The sequence below is a fragment of the Pleurodeles waltl genome, chromosome 6 (assembly GCF_031143425.1).
Source record: "Pleurodeles waltl isolate 20211129_DDA chromosome 6, aPleWal1.hap1.20221129, whole genome shotgun sequence".
NCBI lineage: Eukaryota > Metazoa > Chordata > Amphibia > Caudata > Salamandridae > Pleurodeles > Pleurodeles waltl.
The window spans coordinates 946,025,519-946,041,503 of record NC_090445.1 but is presented as its reverse complement, the minus strand read 5'-3'; the positions used below and the strand labels follow the sequence as shown (position 1 = coordinate 946,041,503).

Here is a 15,985-nt window from a genome sequence, read left to right as displayed (position 1 = left end):
ATGACAGCCTTTGCTTGCAATACAAAAAATTAATTTGAAAATACATTAACCGTCACATATACATTTATTTGATGTTTTAAGTGAGATCAAAAGGTGGCAGTCTCTAAAACGGGTGGGACCAAAGAACTGTAAATAAGAGTCATTTACAAGAAAGATGGCTTATATCATTAAGGTTGAGACCTTTATTTCATTAAGGTGGAGACCTAAACATGTGAACTAGAATCTTGTGCTTCGGTTAACTTGCACACTGACCAGCACTTGGGTACCACTGTATTTTTTTTCCTTTAAATGCATCCTAACATATCACACAATACTGATATGTATGTACTGCAAGTCAGACATATTGGCTTTACTGCTGCTTGTTAGCAGTTTTTTTATTACCATCTGCTAAGTTATTAACAAAAATATTGTTGTGATTAATTAGAATTGAATATGATATTTAAATTCTGAAAATATGAGATTCTGACAATAGGAGTTTATGAATTAACCATTCTTACAGGTCTCTGGGAAGGGTAGTCTCTATGGTCTCTCAGTCACTCCCATTCTCCCTTTTACTTCACTTTCCTCTGCAAACTCTCCATCTTCTTTTGATAATTATGCCCATATTCTCCCCCATATCTCTGTTCATAAGTTAATACATTTGCATGTTTCACTTACTCTCTCATTGTAACCACTTTTTACTCTCTCCTTCTGCCTGTAATTCCATTCGTCTTCCCTTTTTCACCACATAGGCCAACACATACTTTTTCTTTGGGGCTGTCAGTATTTCAGTCTGTGTATGCATCCTTCATACATGTTCCCATAGTATCGTAATTGCAGTTGGCACATATGTAACCCTTAATCTGTGCTTTGTGCAGAGAAGACAAGATGAGAATGTAGTCTGAAGTCCTATATGTCCCAGTGACAGCACTGTGAAGAACCTGCAATTCCTTCAGCCTCAAATCCAAAGCTCTCAGTCGTGCCCCATTATAAATACCAATCCACACTGTGGGCTCACCCAGATAGCTATAGGTAATTCTGTTTGCAAAACTTGCTAAACAAGGTTCATAAGGTGGTTGAAAATCGAAACTAAAGAAATACAATGTAAAGTTGCCATGGGGGTCTGATAGTCTTCTGAACTGACTTATATTGATTTCTGTGGGCCACCCGATATTCCTGAGAACCTGTGTTCATTAGATACTAACAACAATAATGGTTCCATTGGAAGAACTTTAAAATGTTAAACTTTTAAAGCAAATAAACAGACTGTATTACTCAACATAAGAGATTAAACACATGTTTAATTACTGTCAAATCATATTAACTGGACAACAACGCATGTAATAGGTGCTCCATTAACCTCTTCGGGCCAGGAATGTAATGGTTACGGCCGGTGGTGCAGCACTATTGCGCCACAGATGTAACCATTACGTCCTGGCCCTGGCCCATGGGGGAGAGCTAGTGCTTACACCATGGGCCTAAGGGCAGGGATGTAAGGGGAATCGCTTCCCCTCCTACCCCCAGCCCCCTCTCACCCTCCAGTGACCATTTATGACATCAGTGCACGATCTTGCGCTAACCTCATCAGAGGTCACGCCCATCGCCCTGGAAGCTCAGCTTCCAGCGCAATCGGAAGAGAAATGAAAGCATTTCTCTTCTGATTGGGGGGTGGAGTGGTAGAGAGACATGAAAGGAAAAGAAAGGCCTTTCCTTTCCTTTCATGTCTTTCCGAACATTTTTGCAGCCTAATCGTAAAGCGATCGGGCCGCAGAAATGCCCACTAGACATCAGGGAGTTTGTTTTTCGAATAAATGATAAAGGGGAGCAACCCCTGGGTGGGGGGCATTTATTTTCTGCCCCCACAAAATAGCCACCAGGGATAATGTTTTTGTTAATTTTTTTTTAGACGTGGGGAACGACCCATTAGGCAAGGGTGACTCCCCTGGGGGACAAAGTGCTTTTAGGCCATTTATTCCCCCCTTGGGGGCATATCGGCCAATCTGTATTAGACCAGTCTGCTCCCAAGGGGGGAAGAAACCACTAGACCCCAGGGATTTTTTGTTTGCGTCAATTTCACTCAAACGGAGCGACCCCTTAGGCAAGGGTCAATCCCCTGGTGGGCAATTTTATTTTGGGCCAATGCTGCCCACCTTGGGGGCAGGTCGGCCTATTTTTCTTAGGCCAGTCTGCCCCCAAGGGGACAAATATGTGGATATACCCTCCTGCAAGGTGGATTCCAATAAGATTTTTTGAAAATTCCAGGGTGTGACCCTGTGGTCTAGTATCCAACACCCATTGAGCCGAAGAGATGTCACTGCAATTGTACAAACTGTAAGAGTTAATCTTACAATCAAGGGTGCTAAATGTAAAGAGGAACCAGAGTCAGAGTAATGTCACTGTCTTCTGGAGGACTTATGTTGGTGTCCTGTACCTGCTGATTTTCTTCTGTCAAGCATTAGCTGCAACTGGTGACATTCTATATAGTTGAAGAAGTTGCTGTCAATATTCCTGGTGGGCTTGAACATAAGGCTTGATATCTGTTGGATTGAAACCCTCCTCTAAATGTGCATTTAATTCTACCCTTGACATGACCAAATGTCTGAAACCGGCTTTGTTGTAGTACTCCTGATGAATCTGCAGTCTCCTTATCAGTTCAGATTGATTAAAAACAATCATCTACATTTTTCAAAAAGAGTTTCTCAATTACAAGGCATACCCAGTATCTTTGACTGTACCTCTGGGAGAAATGAGGTGGTCTTCAGCTAGTCTTGTTGCAGTAAGACTGCTGCTCCAGCCATTTGTCAGAAGCCAGTGAAAGCTACGTTTGTTACTGTGTCATTCATTTCTAAAGATGTACTTTTTCCCTCCTGAAGAATGGATTTTGCTTCCTGTTTTTTAGTCCTCAGGTAGCTAGTCAACAAAATGGTAGTAAGTCTAATCACATCTATTGATTATATCTGTCCAGTATGGCGAATGCGATGGACGCTTTTATGCTCATAGCAGCCATAGCTGAAAAATACTTCCCTATATCGTCCAAACTTCTAACCTCTTTGTTAAGAAGCATGTTGTGGCAGGATTTTTAGATCTTTGTTGTACCACCTGCATTATTACCGCTTCCTTCTTCAGATGCCCCATTAGACGAGCTGGAGAATTGTCAGGGGCCATATATTTCTTGTGTAGTCTGGGAATTGCCGATGCCACAATAACAGGATAGTTCATGACCTTTGAACCTTTCATCCAGATATAGTCGACTATAGATATGGGTTTCACTAATTTTCTTGCTGTTTCTTTAAAATCATATAGGAAGCAATTGATTTGTTGTATAGGTATTGGCAGGTCAAAATATTTAGCAGCTCTTTCTAAGACAGCATGGAAGCCCCCTTTGGCAAACTGGCTGCTGGAGTCATTGGAGGGGCTGATATTGGTGCAACATAATTGTCCCATTCACTCCACGTATTTGTAGCCTGATCATTAGGTATTTTGCCTTCCTCTGGTTCATCATCATCATCACCTTAATCCGTTTAATCATTGTGAATGGTGATGGAGTCAACTGCTCTGGTTGGGGAATGATTTTTTGCTATGCCACAGGGCTTTGTTCTTAAGTCAATAGCCTAAATGAACATGAAGGTAAACTAGCAGAGGACACCAGGGTGTGTTGCTGTTGTTGTGGTGGAGTTCCTTTTTCATGAAATCATTTATTGTAATCATTAAGCATTTAGTAGAGGTCTGAGACTAGAGCTATAGGAACCTGCATCATTGGTTCTTGAAATGACTACTCCTGAAATACTTCTTCATAAAGACAGTTCTCATGGAACGTTTTTAGAATGGTGTCTGTCTCCAAAGGGGAAATACCCAGTCAAGCAGGATGTTTCTTCCTGTTCATCAGGGTAGCATTTGACAGAGCGGTCGTTGACGATGGCACTGATGAAGCATTCATTGACAGGGACAACCATGAAGCACCCATTGTTGGTTTCACTGACTGGACTTTCATAGACAGTCTCGTCGACCACATGTCATTGCCAATACTTGTCTCAATGATGAAAAGCATGTAGACATCATTGTGGTAGTTGTTGTCAACTTGGACAACAATGCTGTACCTGTCGACAGTGTTATTGATGTTCTTGTCTACAGTTCTGCCATCGACACATGTGGTCTGTGCAGAGGATCAGAGGTAGGTTTTTAGTATCAGCAGAAGCTAAGGCAGTTTCAAGAGTAGATGTTTGTTTCTTTGTTCTTTTTGATAAGGATGAGCCCTGAGAAGTTGTATGCCTCTACTTGGACAGATCCAGACTTTTATAATACAACTTAGTAGTAGTGGTTTACAATCGCACCTCTACATACTCATATGTAAGTGGGTATAATATGATCTTTGAGCCCTAAAAAATATTTTGGGTTGGTGCTTTGTAGGTATGAAATCACACTGAACCACAAGATCCACTGTGTACAACAAACTTCAAAAGATACAACAGCACTCAGTAGGAAGGACAAATGTGAAAGTCCATAAAGTAAGGATTCGTATGGGTGATTCAGTTAAATGGTTTAATGAGAAGAGATGAGTTCTGTAATTTTCAGTACATTTGTAATTGGACAACAGCCAACACAGGTTTCATGACAAAGTGACTTTTTCAAGGCGAGAATCTAGGTAGAGTAAGGTAGTAAATACAAAGCTTCCAAAGATAGTGGAACCTATGTATGGTAATACAACAAGGATGGGCTCAGTAGAAAATAGTTACTTGTTGCGATGTCAGTCCCGATATAAAAAATGCTGAAACAGTGACTTATGTAATCCCTAAGGCAGTAGATCCATCCATGAGGTACCACTGTTCAGGACATAGTCCACATCCAGTAGTGAGAGATTAAAAAGTAACTCCCTCGTCTACATATGCACTAGTGAACAGAATTCACTGCGTTATATGAAGAAACGTTTGGTATGAAGAGTATAGCCTGTCAAGGTGCCATTTCTGTAGTGTAGAGATTATAGTAGTGGCTCCGGCGAGCAGTGTGGTGCTTAACTACAAGCAGGTAAGGTAAAGGTTTCCCCAACAATATATATGATGGCAACTAAGGACCATAAGAAAAAGATAAGTTGTCTTGGACGCTCTGCATCAAGTAGAAGGAGAAAGCCTGATACGATTCCTACCTAGAAGACGTATGAAGATTTATCAGTTGACGTGTCAGTAAGTTGTAGGTTGGGGATGTTAAGAAGCTCCTTTTGAATGTGTATCCTCAGTGCAGTTTGGCATCGGCCTGGAAAAATACTAACTGTTTTTCAGATCTTTCCCTGTTAGGGTTTTTTTTTTTTGTAGGTAATGGTCTCTTCTCTTCAGACAATATATTTTATATTATTTTTTTTCTTTTGAAGCCACAAAAGAAAACTTGCTTCTCTGTCTTTACGTGTCTTAGCAGAGAATTTTCTGCAGTATCTGCAGACCTTGGCTTTATGCTCAGGATAGAAAAAATAAAGTCACTTCTTGTGAAGGTCTTTAGAAAAGAGCCTTATCTTACCACAAGACTTGCAAAGCTTAAATAAGACCTTCTTGGAGTTCTCTGGCATAGTGGATTTTTTCAAAATAAGGTATTGTCAGCACTTTATCTTCTGTTCTGTAGCATTAAAGTTCAGTTTCAGGTCAACTGATATAAAAGTAGCAGTTTTCCCAAAGTAGTGAGCAGAATTCAGGGAGACTCCCTTAGACACATGTGGTTAGAAATCTGAGGTGTGTTAGCTCTGGAGGAGAAGGATGATGAAGATGCTCCTCTCTGATTGGCTGAAGTTTGGTACTACCTAAAATGATGTGAATTGGTCTACAATCTCATGTTTTAGCTTTACTGTTAAATGTTTTGCTGTACGCTACTAATTATCATTAGTGTAGGACTGCCACCTCGACGGTGAATATTTAAGCATGTTAATCTATGAAAGATTCAATAATGGAAAAGCTGGCAGTATGCATGAATATGGTTAATGTCCCTCTGTGTCGGCATAGAACTGTGCAAGAAAAGTAAACACGCATTCACTGCTAATGACTTCAAATAAGTCTAGAACTTTCTGCTGTGGCTCTTTCTTTGAGGCTTCTCAGTCAGGGAAGAATCTTACCTGTCATGTGCAGCTGCATTTAATTTGGTTTTAATGTACTAAAAAATCAGTTGATGATTCATATATGTTAGAGGATGGCCGTGGTTAAGCACTGGGCAGTAGTTCTCCTCTTTTTCTAGATATTTGACTTGCAGTTTTTTTTATTCAGGTAAGAAGTAAGGGAAGACTACAGAGGAGATGTATCCTAGTATCTAGAGCTGCTGGAATCCGAGCATTGGTACTTGAATCAACATTGTGTGATGCCTGGCAAATTACTTAATCTACCTGTGGCTAAAAATGTGAAATGTAACATGTTAGTTGTATTTGTGTGACCTTGTAGATTGTCTTCCATTTTCCTTTGTCGTATACAGCTTTCTTTTGTTTCTGATCTGGATTTGCACAATGCATACACACAAACAACTCTGTTGGCATGGGTGAGCTGAGCGAATTTCACTTGACTCTTCTCAGAAGGAATGTTGAATAGCAGATGGCCAATTTCAATTCAAGACTTGTCACCTTATGTGTAAAAACGACAGTGAAATATATGGACACCAATAAGAGAGGGCAAGGTCCACCTAAAGCGAAGATGAAACTGCCAGGCAGGACTCCCATCTAGTCGTGTTTTTACATACAAAAACAGAGGCAACTATGGAAAAAGTATGTAAAAACAATGTCAGTAAGAAAATATTACACAGATTAAGCACTTAAAGAGGTGTTCCGTCCTCTGTAAGTGTAAGATTTCAGCACCATTTCTGAATCCACACCTCTTCAGAGAATAGAACACCTCCAAACAATAGGTCAATCCCACAGATAACATGCCTCCTTGTACGTTATTCTGAAGCTTATCCCTGTGCAAATTTTCAGAAGTCTACTGCTCTCTATCTAATTTTGGACTTTATAAATAGCCTTGCATGCAAACATACATCCAAAGGGCCACGTATAGTTCACTTTGGGTAAGATGGAAAGGAATTAAACTTAGAGGAGAAAAAAGTTCAAAACACAATTAGCCAAAAAACTGGAGTATGTAAATTTGGGGAATAGATGATCTGGTAAACATTAAATTAGTGAATCTACTGCAGTTTTAGTGAAAATCAATTTAATAAATCACAGACTTTATTGAAATCCGGGTCTGGATGGAATTAATTCTTACTGACAATTAAAAAGGTTCCACGGTACCCAAAGTTTATGGAATACTAAGAGAATATAGCATAAATAGGAAAGAAAAAAAAAAAAAAATGCCCAATGCAACAAGCTGTTAAGTTTGGCAGTTCTTTACACTAGTCCAACGGTTACAAGAAAAAAAAAGCACTTTTAGCAAGTAATTACACAAAACAAACATTCCTCATAAAGATGGTGCATGATTGTATATGTGTAAACTCATGGAAATTGGCATTTCACTAATTGTTTGAATTAAATTCTGAAAATGCAGTGTTATTGCAATTAATGTCAGTGTTTACTTTTGGGCCTCACGAAAAAGGAAAAATAGGTTATTGCCGAAAAATAGTGTGATTTAATGCGAGTTCCAAAAGTAAGGGAAGTTAAACTTACAAGAAAAATTGTTACTTGGAACAATGAATTAATTCATATGAATTCTTAATAAAAGTAGTTGAAGCTGGATTGCTGATGATTAATGATTAAAACAAATGGGTCGTTCGTCAAAAAGAGGTGGATCATTTATTTAGTTACATAGAATGATCTTTTTTCCAACTACACTGCTTTGATACAAATATAAGATCACTGCCAGAGAAATTATGAAACTTTATCGAAATTCATTATGCAAAATGTATGTCTAGTCTACTCTATCATTCGGCATGACAATTTTCTTTTTTAATGCTTTCATCCTTCATGAGTAGCTGGTCACATCCAATATTATCCTCATGTACTTCCCAGAAATGGCATGCAAACATTTGCTTACTTCATTGATTGGGATTTCCAAAGACAAGAGCTGTAGCATGGAGGCCTCCAGCGTTACTACACCTCACTCTGTGCTGTATAGGTGTGATCAATTCTATTTTCTGCTTGTCAAAGGATGTGCTGGCATTAGTGTCTCTGCAGTTTGCATATATTCCTAGTTGATAAAACCAGGCAGTTGGCAGTAGTGGCATTCAGATCAAGGGCATTCACAACAATATGTCAATGTAAGGAATTAGGCCTTCTGGTGCAATTTGTACCAACCCAGTTGTAGTGCTTTCCTCTTATTTAGTTTCTAAGCACTAACATAACACAACAGAAATGCACTTCTGAGGTCAAAGAAGACTTTTATTGTTGTTAATTCTTCCCCAACCCCAATTTTTATGAATGACGAATTAGTAGCTTTCAAGTCCGCGTTAATCAAACAAAATATATCAGTTTGCAATATACACAGCAGGTTATATTTATAAGATATTGAATGCAAAGCAAAACAAATACTTCACCGTGTGGGAACTATCTACAGCTTCATCTTTCTAAGGTCTGCAAGCTGATGACCCCTGTCAGCCGCGAGAAAGAGATTCATCTACCCACACGGGATTGCTGGCAGCTGGCGCCAAGCTCCAGCACGAGGTCCGGCAGATTCGAATCTGACTCTCTGCAGCCTGTTACATTCGTTACAAAGGTGTGCCCCCTCCTCTCAGACCTGGGAAACTGAGCAAGCCTTTTGGAGACTGGCCAGGTCTCCAAGACTACTCCTGTTCCCAAGCTCAAGCAGAGAGAACAACACCCATGTACTCTCTCTTATCATGTCTAGTCTACTGTGAGAAAAACATCTTGGTTCTCTGGTGCAAAAACACAGCTTGGAAAAATACAGCTTGGATTCTCAACTGCAATGTCTAACTCCACGTTAAAGGCAATAGGCAGCTAACCTAGATATCAAATGCAATGTCATGTTAAAGGCAATAGGCAGCTAACCTAAATATCAAATGCAATGTCTAGTGTCATGTCAAAGCCAATAGGCAGCTGAGCTGAATACAAAATGCAATATATAATATCATGTCAAAGCCAATAGGCAGCTGAGCTGAATACAAAATGCAATGTATAATATCATGTCAAAGCCAATAGGCAGCTGAGCTGAATATAAAATGTAATATATGATATCATGTCAAAGCCAATAGGCAGCGGAGCTGAATACAAAGTGTAATGTATAATATCATGTCAAAGCCAATAGGCAGTTAAGCTGAATACAAAATGCAATGGCTAATGCCATGTCAAAGCCCATAGGCGGCTCAACTGAACAAAACATACCATGTGCTACTGGTGAACATTGAGCAACTAATATGCGCAGTGGTGAAACACAAAGTCATTGGTCAAAACAAAATTTAACAAATGGCAGTACATTCCGCCCTTTGACCAATGAATTTTTGTTTCACATATCTCTTGTTTCAAACAAAAACAAAAACATCAGCACAAACAAAAAAAAAAACATTATGATCAAAGCAATCCCTGTAAAGCAATAGAAGTGAATTAACACATTGATTTCATAACCTTTCACATCAGATACATCTACATAGAAAAGACTGAGCAATTTTTTTTTCTCTGAATGAGTCTCTAATTCAACAGTGTTAGCAATTTGATGTGGCATGAGTTCTGCTCATGTAAAGGTGCACGGTCCACCTGAAAGGTTTTCTGGAAGGTAAGCAAAAGTCAGAGTTCCATACGAGAAGGGAAAAAAAAAAAAACACAGCTTAGTTCCAGTGGAAGAATGCAATCAAACAAGTTGAACTTGAACTGAAGGCGCAGTTTGCGCAAAATGGATCCATGGTGCTGGCACTTTACTCAGCCAGGTTCAGGTTGGGGATTCGGTCCCTTCCCCGACCCCACACGCACACACCGGAAGGGGGACCACACAGCACACTCAGGGACAGTGGCGAAACGTGGTAGGATCTGCAAAAGAAACAAGTATGACTTTTCTTGCAAATAAAATTTTTCATTTAAACTGCACCCTTCCTCTTTCTTTCCCTGTTTTATGATCAGCAGGACGTTTTTGGGGCCCTTTGTTATATTCACTGCAGGTTCTGGAGGATCACTTGGGGCTTCAGCCCACACATCAGCACTGAGGTTTTTATCTGCTGCGCCACAGCTTCCCTTTTCTTGCACTGTCAGAAGGGCTGGGGCAGACTCATTCTTTACCAAACCTCCATTCACTGCATTTTTGCCAAGTTGGGCCATTCCGTCTCCAATTTGTATGAATGAATCAGATTCTTTTCTAGGTATCAGCATAATTTCGATTTTTCCTTGGTAATTTGCAGCAATCACTCTCCCTAAAACCTGATCAATTTGCCATTTCTGTTCTGGTAACTTTCCTCTCCCCAACTGCTCTGTGACTGCTTGCATGACAGATTGCTTTTGTGCGTGCTGCACAGTTTTTATCAAAACTAGGGGAATGTGCATCTCTCTCATCTCTGCCCACCTGTAAGTGGCTTTTTCTCTCAGCTGTTCACATTTCTGGGGCACCCACTTAGCCATCCCCACTAAGGCAGAATTCTGGGTGTACACTTCTCTCTCTGCATTTTTCTCATTAACATCTGCAAGGTAATTGAACCAGTTAGGTGCTAAAACATTAGCAATGAACTAAAAATCAGCGTAAAAATGACACATCTCACGTAGCTCTTGCTTTAAAATCTGACACACATTATACAACGCTGTTCCTTCTACTGTGTCATAAAGCAACATTTCAGTCAATGAATCATTAGTAAAACAAACATGCTTTTTATCTTCAGTAGACACGAATTCAAATGGTGCACACAACTTCATTGATAACTCTTTTACCTGTGGTACTCTAGCCCTGTCTTGCAAGTACCAGATCCATTGTATGATTCTAGCTAGGGGCACTATTTTCTTTCCTTGTTCTTGATTTAAATGTACATAAGTATTTCCTTCTTGCACTGCGCAAAAACCTAAAGTCTGCATTATTTCATTTGCCAAATCACAAGCGCCCAGCTGCATATTATTTTTCACAGTGACCATATACAAAAGTGTTAGGATTTCACTCAAATGAGGGCTATTCTTTTTCCAAAAATCAAACAAGCTAATGAAACTCGGTGTCTCTTTCCCTAAAATCTTTCGTTTTACTTGGGCATTTTGCAACGGTAACTCGTAAATCACATTCTGGTCTCTCTCGTCCCTGTTATCAGTTAAGGAATGCATTTTGGCTGCCAAAAACCCTGGCTCACACGAAAACTCAGTGCAGCTCGGAGCTGTCTTAACCCCCTCATTACTGGAATGGGACAAGAAAGATTCTTCAAAAACAGCCCTTTTATAACTTTCAGTCGGGCTAATTTGCTCACGTAAATTCCTATTTTCATGTTCCAACTTCCTACATTTCTCCTGCATTTCTCTATAAGCAGATAAAGGTATCCAGACCTTTCTGTCATCATTACTTCCAAAAGACACTTTTTCTACATATGTACAACAGGAATTATTTCTCAAAACACCATCAGGCATTTTAGCTACACATGCATTTTCAGACATGGTCTGCAGTGCTTCTGTAATTCCCCAAACAGAAAACAATTCACAGTTTTTCGTAGCACCATCAGGCAGTTTACCAATACATGCATTCCCAGACATGGTCTGCCATGCTACTGTGATTCTCCAAAAAAAACTATTTCTGTAATTCTCATAACAACAAAAACAATTACACTTTTAAAGTGTGCACTTAGAAATCTACCAACTCGTCAACACCCTCTTAATCACCTCTTAATGACCGGCCCCACTTCTGGTACCAATTGTAGTGCTTTCCTCTTATTTAGTTTCTAAGCACTAACATAACACAACAGAAATGCACTTCTGAGGTCAAAGAAGACTTTTATTGTTGTTAATTCTTCCCCAACCCCAATTTTTATGAATGACGAATTAGTAGCTTTCAAGTCCGCGTTAATCAAACAAAATATATCAGTTTGCAATATACACAGCAGGTTATATTTATAAGATATTGAATGCAAAGCAAAACAAATACTTCACTGTGTGGGAACTATCTACAGCTTCATCTTTCTAAGGTCTGCAAGCTGATGACCCCTGTCAGCCGCGAGAAAGAGATTCATCTACCCACACGGGATTGCTGGCAGCTGGCGCCAAGCTCCAGCACGAGGTCCGGCAGATTCGAATCTGACTCTCTGCAGCCTGTTACATTCGTTACAAAGGTGTGCCCCCTCCTCTCAGACCTGGGAAACTGAGCAAGCCTTTTGGAGACTGGCCAGGTCTCCAAGACTACTCCTGTTCCCAAGCTCAAGCAGAGAGAACAACACCCATGTACTCTCTCTTATCATGTCTAGTCTACTGTGAGAAAAACATCTTGGTTCTCTGGTGCAAAAACACAGCTTGGAAAAATACAGCTTGGATTCTCAACTGCAATGTCTAACTCCACGTTAAAGGCAATAGGCAGCTAACCTAGATATCAAATGCAATGGCATGTTAAAGGCAATAGGCAGCTAACCTAAATATCAAATGCAATGTCTAGTGTCATGTAAAAGCCAATAGGCAGCTGAGCTGAATACAAAATGCAATGTATAATATCATGTCAAAGCCAATAGGCAGCTGAGCTGAATATAAAATGTAATATATGATATCATGTCAAAGCCAATAGGCAGCGGAGCTGAATACAAAGTGTAATGTATAATATCATGTCAAAGCCAATAGGCAGTTAAGCTGAATACAAAATGCAATGGCTAATGCCATGTCAAAGCCCATAGGCGGCTCAACTGAACAAAACATACCATGTGCTACTGGTGAACATTGAGCAACTAATATGCGCAGTGGTGAAACACAAAGTCATTGGTCAAAACAAAATTTAACAAATGGCAGTACACCAGTATAGGGAAAAAAAACTTTAGTATTCAGTCTGCAGGAAGAGTGTTAGCAACATCCACATGCCTCACAGCTGTTGATGTCCTTCTTATGCCAATGCCCCTCAATTGTGCTGTGTTATCCTTGTGGAACTAGACAGAACTTAGATACTAGTGATTAAGGTTGGTGACTTCAGATCTTAATTATTCCTAGGCAAAGCTTTTTTCTTTTCCAAGACAATTTACTGAAAAATAAATTAGTGTCGCACATCATGGGCGCTCATCTGCATGCCTCCTTCTACGGCTGATAAGTATATGCTGGCCTTGCAAAGTCAGAGCACAAAAGTGATGCCGTCACCTGTGATGGGTGATCATCTTCAGACACTCCAGTTCCTCATGGAGTTTATCAGTTAGCCAGTAAAAGGCTGTGTTTCGTGTCCCTGACGTCCTTTTGGCTGCTGCAGAACCAGTCGGACATCTTGTAACAACAGAATTTTTAACTGAGTTACTGTAACAGTTGGGAATAGGTTTTTCTCATCTAAATTATCTATACCATTTCTAAGGCAACTAAACATCGCATGTTTACAGAAATTCATACTGCTTTTAACAATCGTGGCAATTAAGGTTGACTTGACTGATGACTATCTGGAAACCCTTTTGTGCTTGCAGAGGGTCAGAGTCTGCCTCATCTATAGTTCTTTCACTCTTCCCGAGCATGATGCAGGCCTATACATAAAGGTCCTCTCACTCTGACATATTAGCCTCCCCAAGCCGACTCCTAGCTTTGTACCTGTTACACATCATCACATACTACAGTACCGTATAACGAAGACCTCAAAGGACCCGCAAAGCGTTGTGTCCTTCATGCTACTGTCCCACTTCAGGGGAGTATATTTAAGTCCACAGGGTACATAGTCACTGTTAAACCTGACAACCTTAGGGTGGTCTTCCCCCAAATATTTTGCCTGCCTTGCCTCACTTTTGCTGATCTGTTTTTGTTGGCCTTAGGACTCTGGGCACTTTATCACACCCCTAAAACATGGTAACATTGGTGTATTCACAATTGGCATATTTGATTTACTTCTAAATCCCAAGTAAAGTGCACAATATGTGCCCAGGATCTGTGATCTAAATGCTGCTATGGGTCCCCAGCACTGATTGTGTCACCCACACTGCAGAGCCTGTTTGTGCAGTTACACTGCCCCTTGCCAGGTTTGATTCTACCTAAAATGATGTAAATTGGTCTACAATCTCAGTGGTTTTAGCTTTACTTTATAATGCTTTGCTTTACGCCACTATTTACAATCACCATGGGACTCCCACCTCGACGACGGGGAATATTCAAGCATGTGAATCTTATGAAAGATATCAGTACCGGAGAACCACAGTGTACACGTAAGTAACTTGTTTTTTTCTGGACCGGTCAATTAGCTATTGTGTTTTAGAGAGGCATATATTGTATGCTGGCCAGAGCTGCATGTGTGGGTTTGTGGATTGCAGTGGTTAAATATTGTTCTATTTCTCAGGTGCAACTACACGTTGGAGCAAGAAATGCTGAGCATAGCTGCATGCATACAAGGGCAAAGCATAATGGAGACTTTAGATGGAAATACGCATTTGCAAATGTTAGCTTTAAAGGCCTTTCAGGCCAGTGCCAGGTAAGTTCTACATGGCCTATCATATCCATCCCATACAAAACGCATATGCCATTATTTTTGGAAGGTGAAAAGTATACAACATTTAGATAATGAACGTGTTTTAATTTGCAGCTTTAGTTTCATGCTTTATGAACCAGATTTGCATTTTCTTTAATGAATACCAAATTTGTTTGCAAATTCTTGTATTTCATTTTAATAGATCACATTGTCATTTTAACATCTTTACTTGATTAAAAAAAAAATTTAGAAATATACTGAGAGAATTGTACATATATTTGTTTCCAGTTATGCAGGCAAAGCTGCAAGCATGGAACTTGTAATTAAAGCAGCAAAATACTTCTGGAACGCATGCCTGCCTCTGTTGGGATCCCCCGCGGAAAGGCATGTTTTGAAGCAGCCTACTCAGTACATCCTCAAAGCTTTTGTGAATGCCGAATCTAAAATTAAACAGGTACTATTTTGACAATAAAATGTTTACGTTTGTAGAATCGGTACAGTTAATCATCTTTTCCACTTTTCCATATCAGATTCTCCCTCAAGGGGGTTTCTGTGATAGCCACAAATAGTAGAATTTCTGAACGTGTATGTTATCAAGGGACTTTATCTGATACCCATGTCCTTTTCGTTGCAAACATTTTGTAAATACTTAGGCTGTCAAGGAGGAAAGGTGTGGAACAACCCCTTTCTGATGTACGAGGTTATCTAACTGAAATAGGAAAAGTGTGTTGTACATGGATAGATAATAAAGGGGATGAGGGCCTAGATGCTACACCTAGAAGACACATAGCAGCTCTTATTTATATACAAATTCAGAACTGTTTATCAGTTTTTTTGTGAATCACCCTTTGTCATTTTCCACTATGCATGTAACAGAGACAGTAACATACCAAAGTGGACAGGGTATTTACCCCCTGACTGCCTACAATTCATTTAAAAAAAGAAGATATCTCTATTACTTTTCTATTGAATTAAAAAACAAAGAATTTAAAAAAGTTTGTGTTTGTTCTAATCTATCATAATCTAGTTACCTACATCAGTCATAATAAAATAAAATATATTTGACGAAAAATGCTCCATTGCAATATGATTTTAAAAGAAAGCAGTGAATGATGCCACTGTAACTATATTGTTACAGAAGCATCGGTCATAACTGCTAACCATTCATATTTCTTTATACCTTCGGTCAACTGGAGGATCCATTGGGGGCTGGGGGGTACATACTACTAACATGTGGGAAGCACAGCCAGGCAGCATCTGCTAGCCACAAGGTGTAAACTGGTTGCTTAAAGGCTGAACAGAACAACATTTATAAAAGTCATCCTTGTGACTCTCATTGCACCTTTACTTTTGATAGTTGCTTTCTATGGCAGTCTTCATCCAGTTACTGAATTGTGCCCATCTCTCATGGACCAGTGTCAAATTTTACTACTTAAGAGTGGTGCTTTAAATGCAAATATAGAAGCTCAGGTACTCACTCTCTAGAGTACCCGTATGCTTTTGAGAAGTGCTGGTACTCCCTATTA

At 39.7% G+C, this 15,985-nt stretch overlaps 1 protein-coding gene across 2 annotated transcripts in view; it reads left to right on the top strand.

Annotated features, from left to right (window-relative positions):
• The window catches only part of CFAP46 (cilia and flagella associated protein 46), a 1,580,346-nt gene that overhangs the window by 595,988 nt on the left and 968,373 nt on the right, over positions 1-15,985 (top strand). For both annotated transcript variants that reach the window (XM_069239769.1, XM_069239768.1), the window contains exons 25-26: positions 14,331-14,462; positions 14,748-14,913. In XM_069239769.1, the coding sequence (XP_069095870.1) occupies positions 14,331-14,462; positions 14,748-14,913 (298 nt within the window). The remainder of the gene's footprint in view (positions 1-14,330; positions 14,463-14,747; positions 14,914-15,985) is intronic.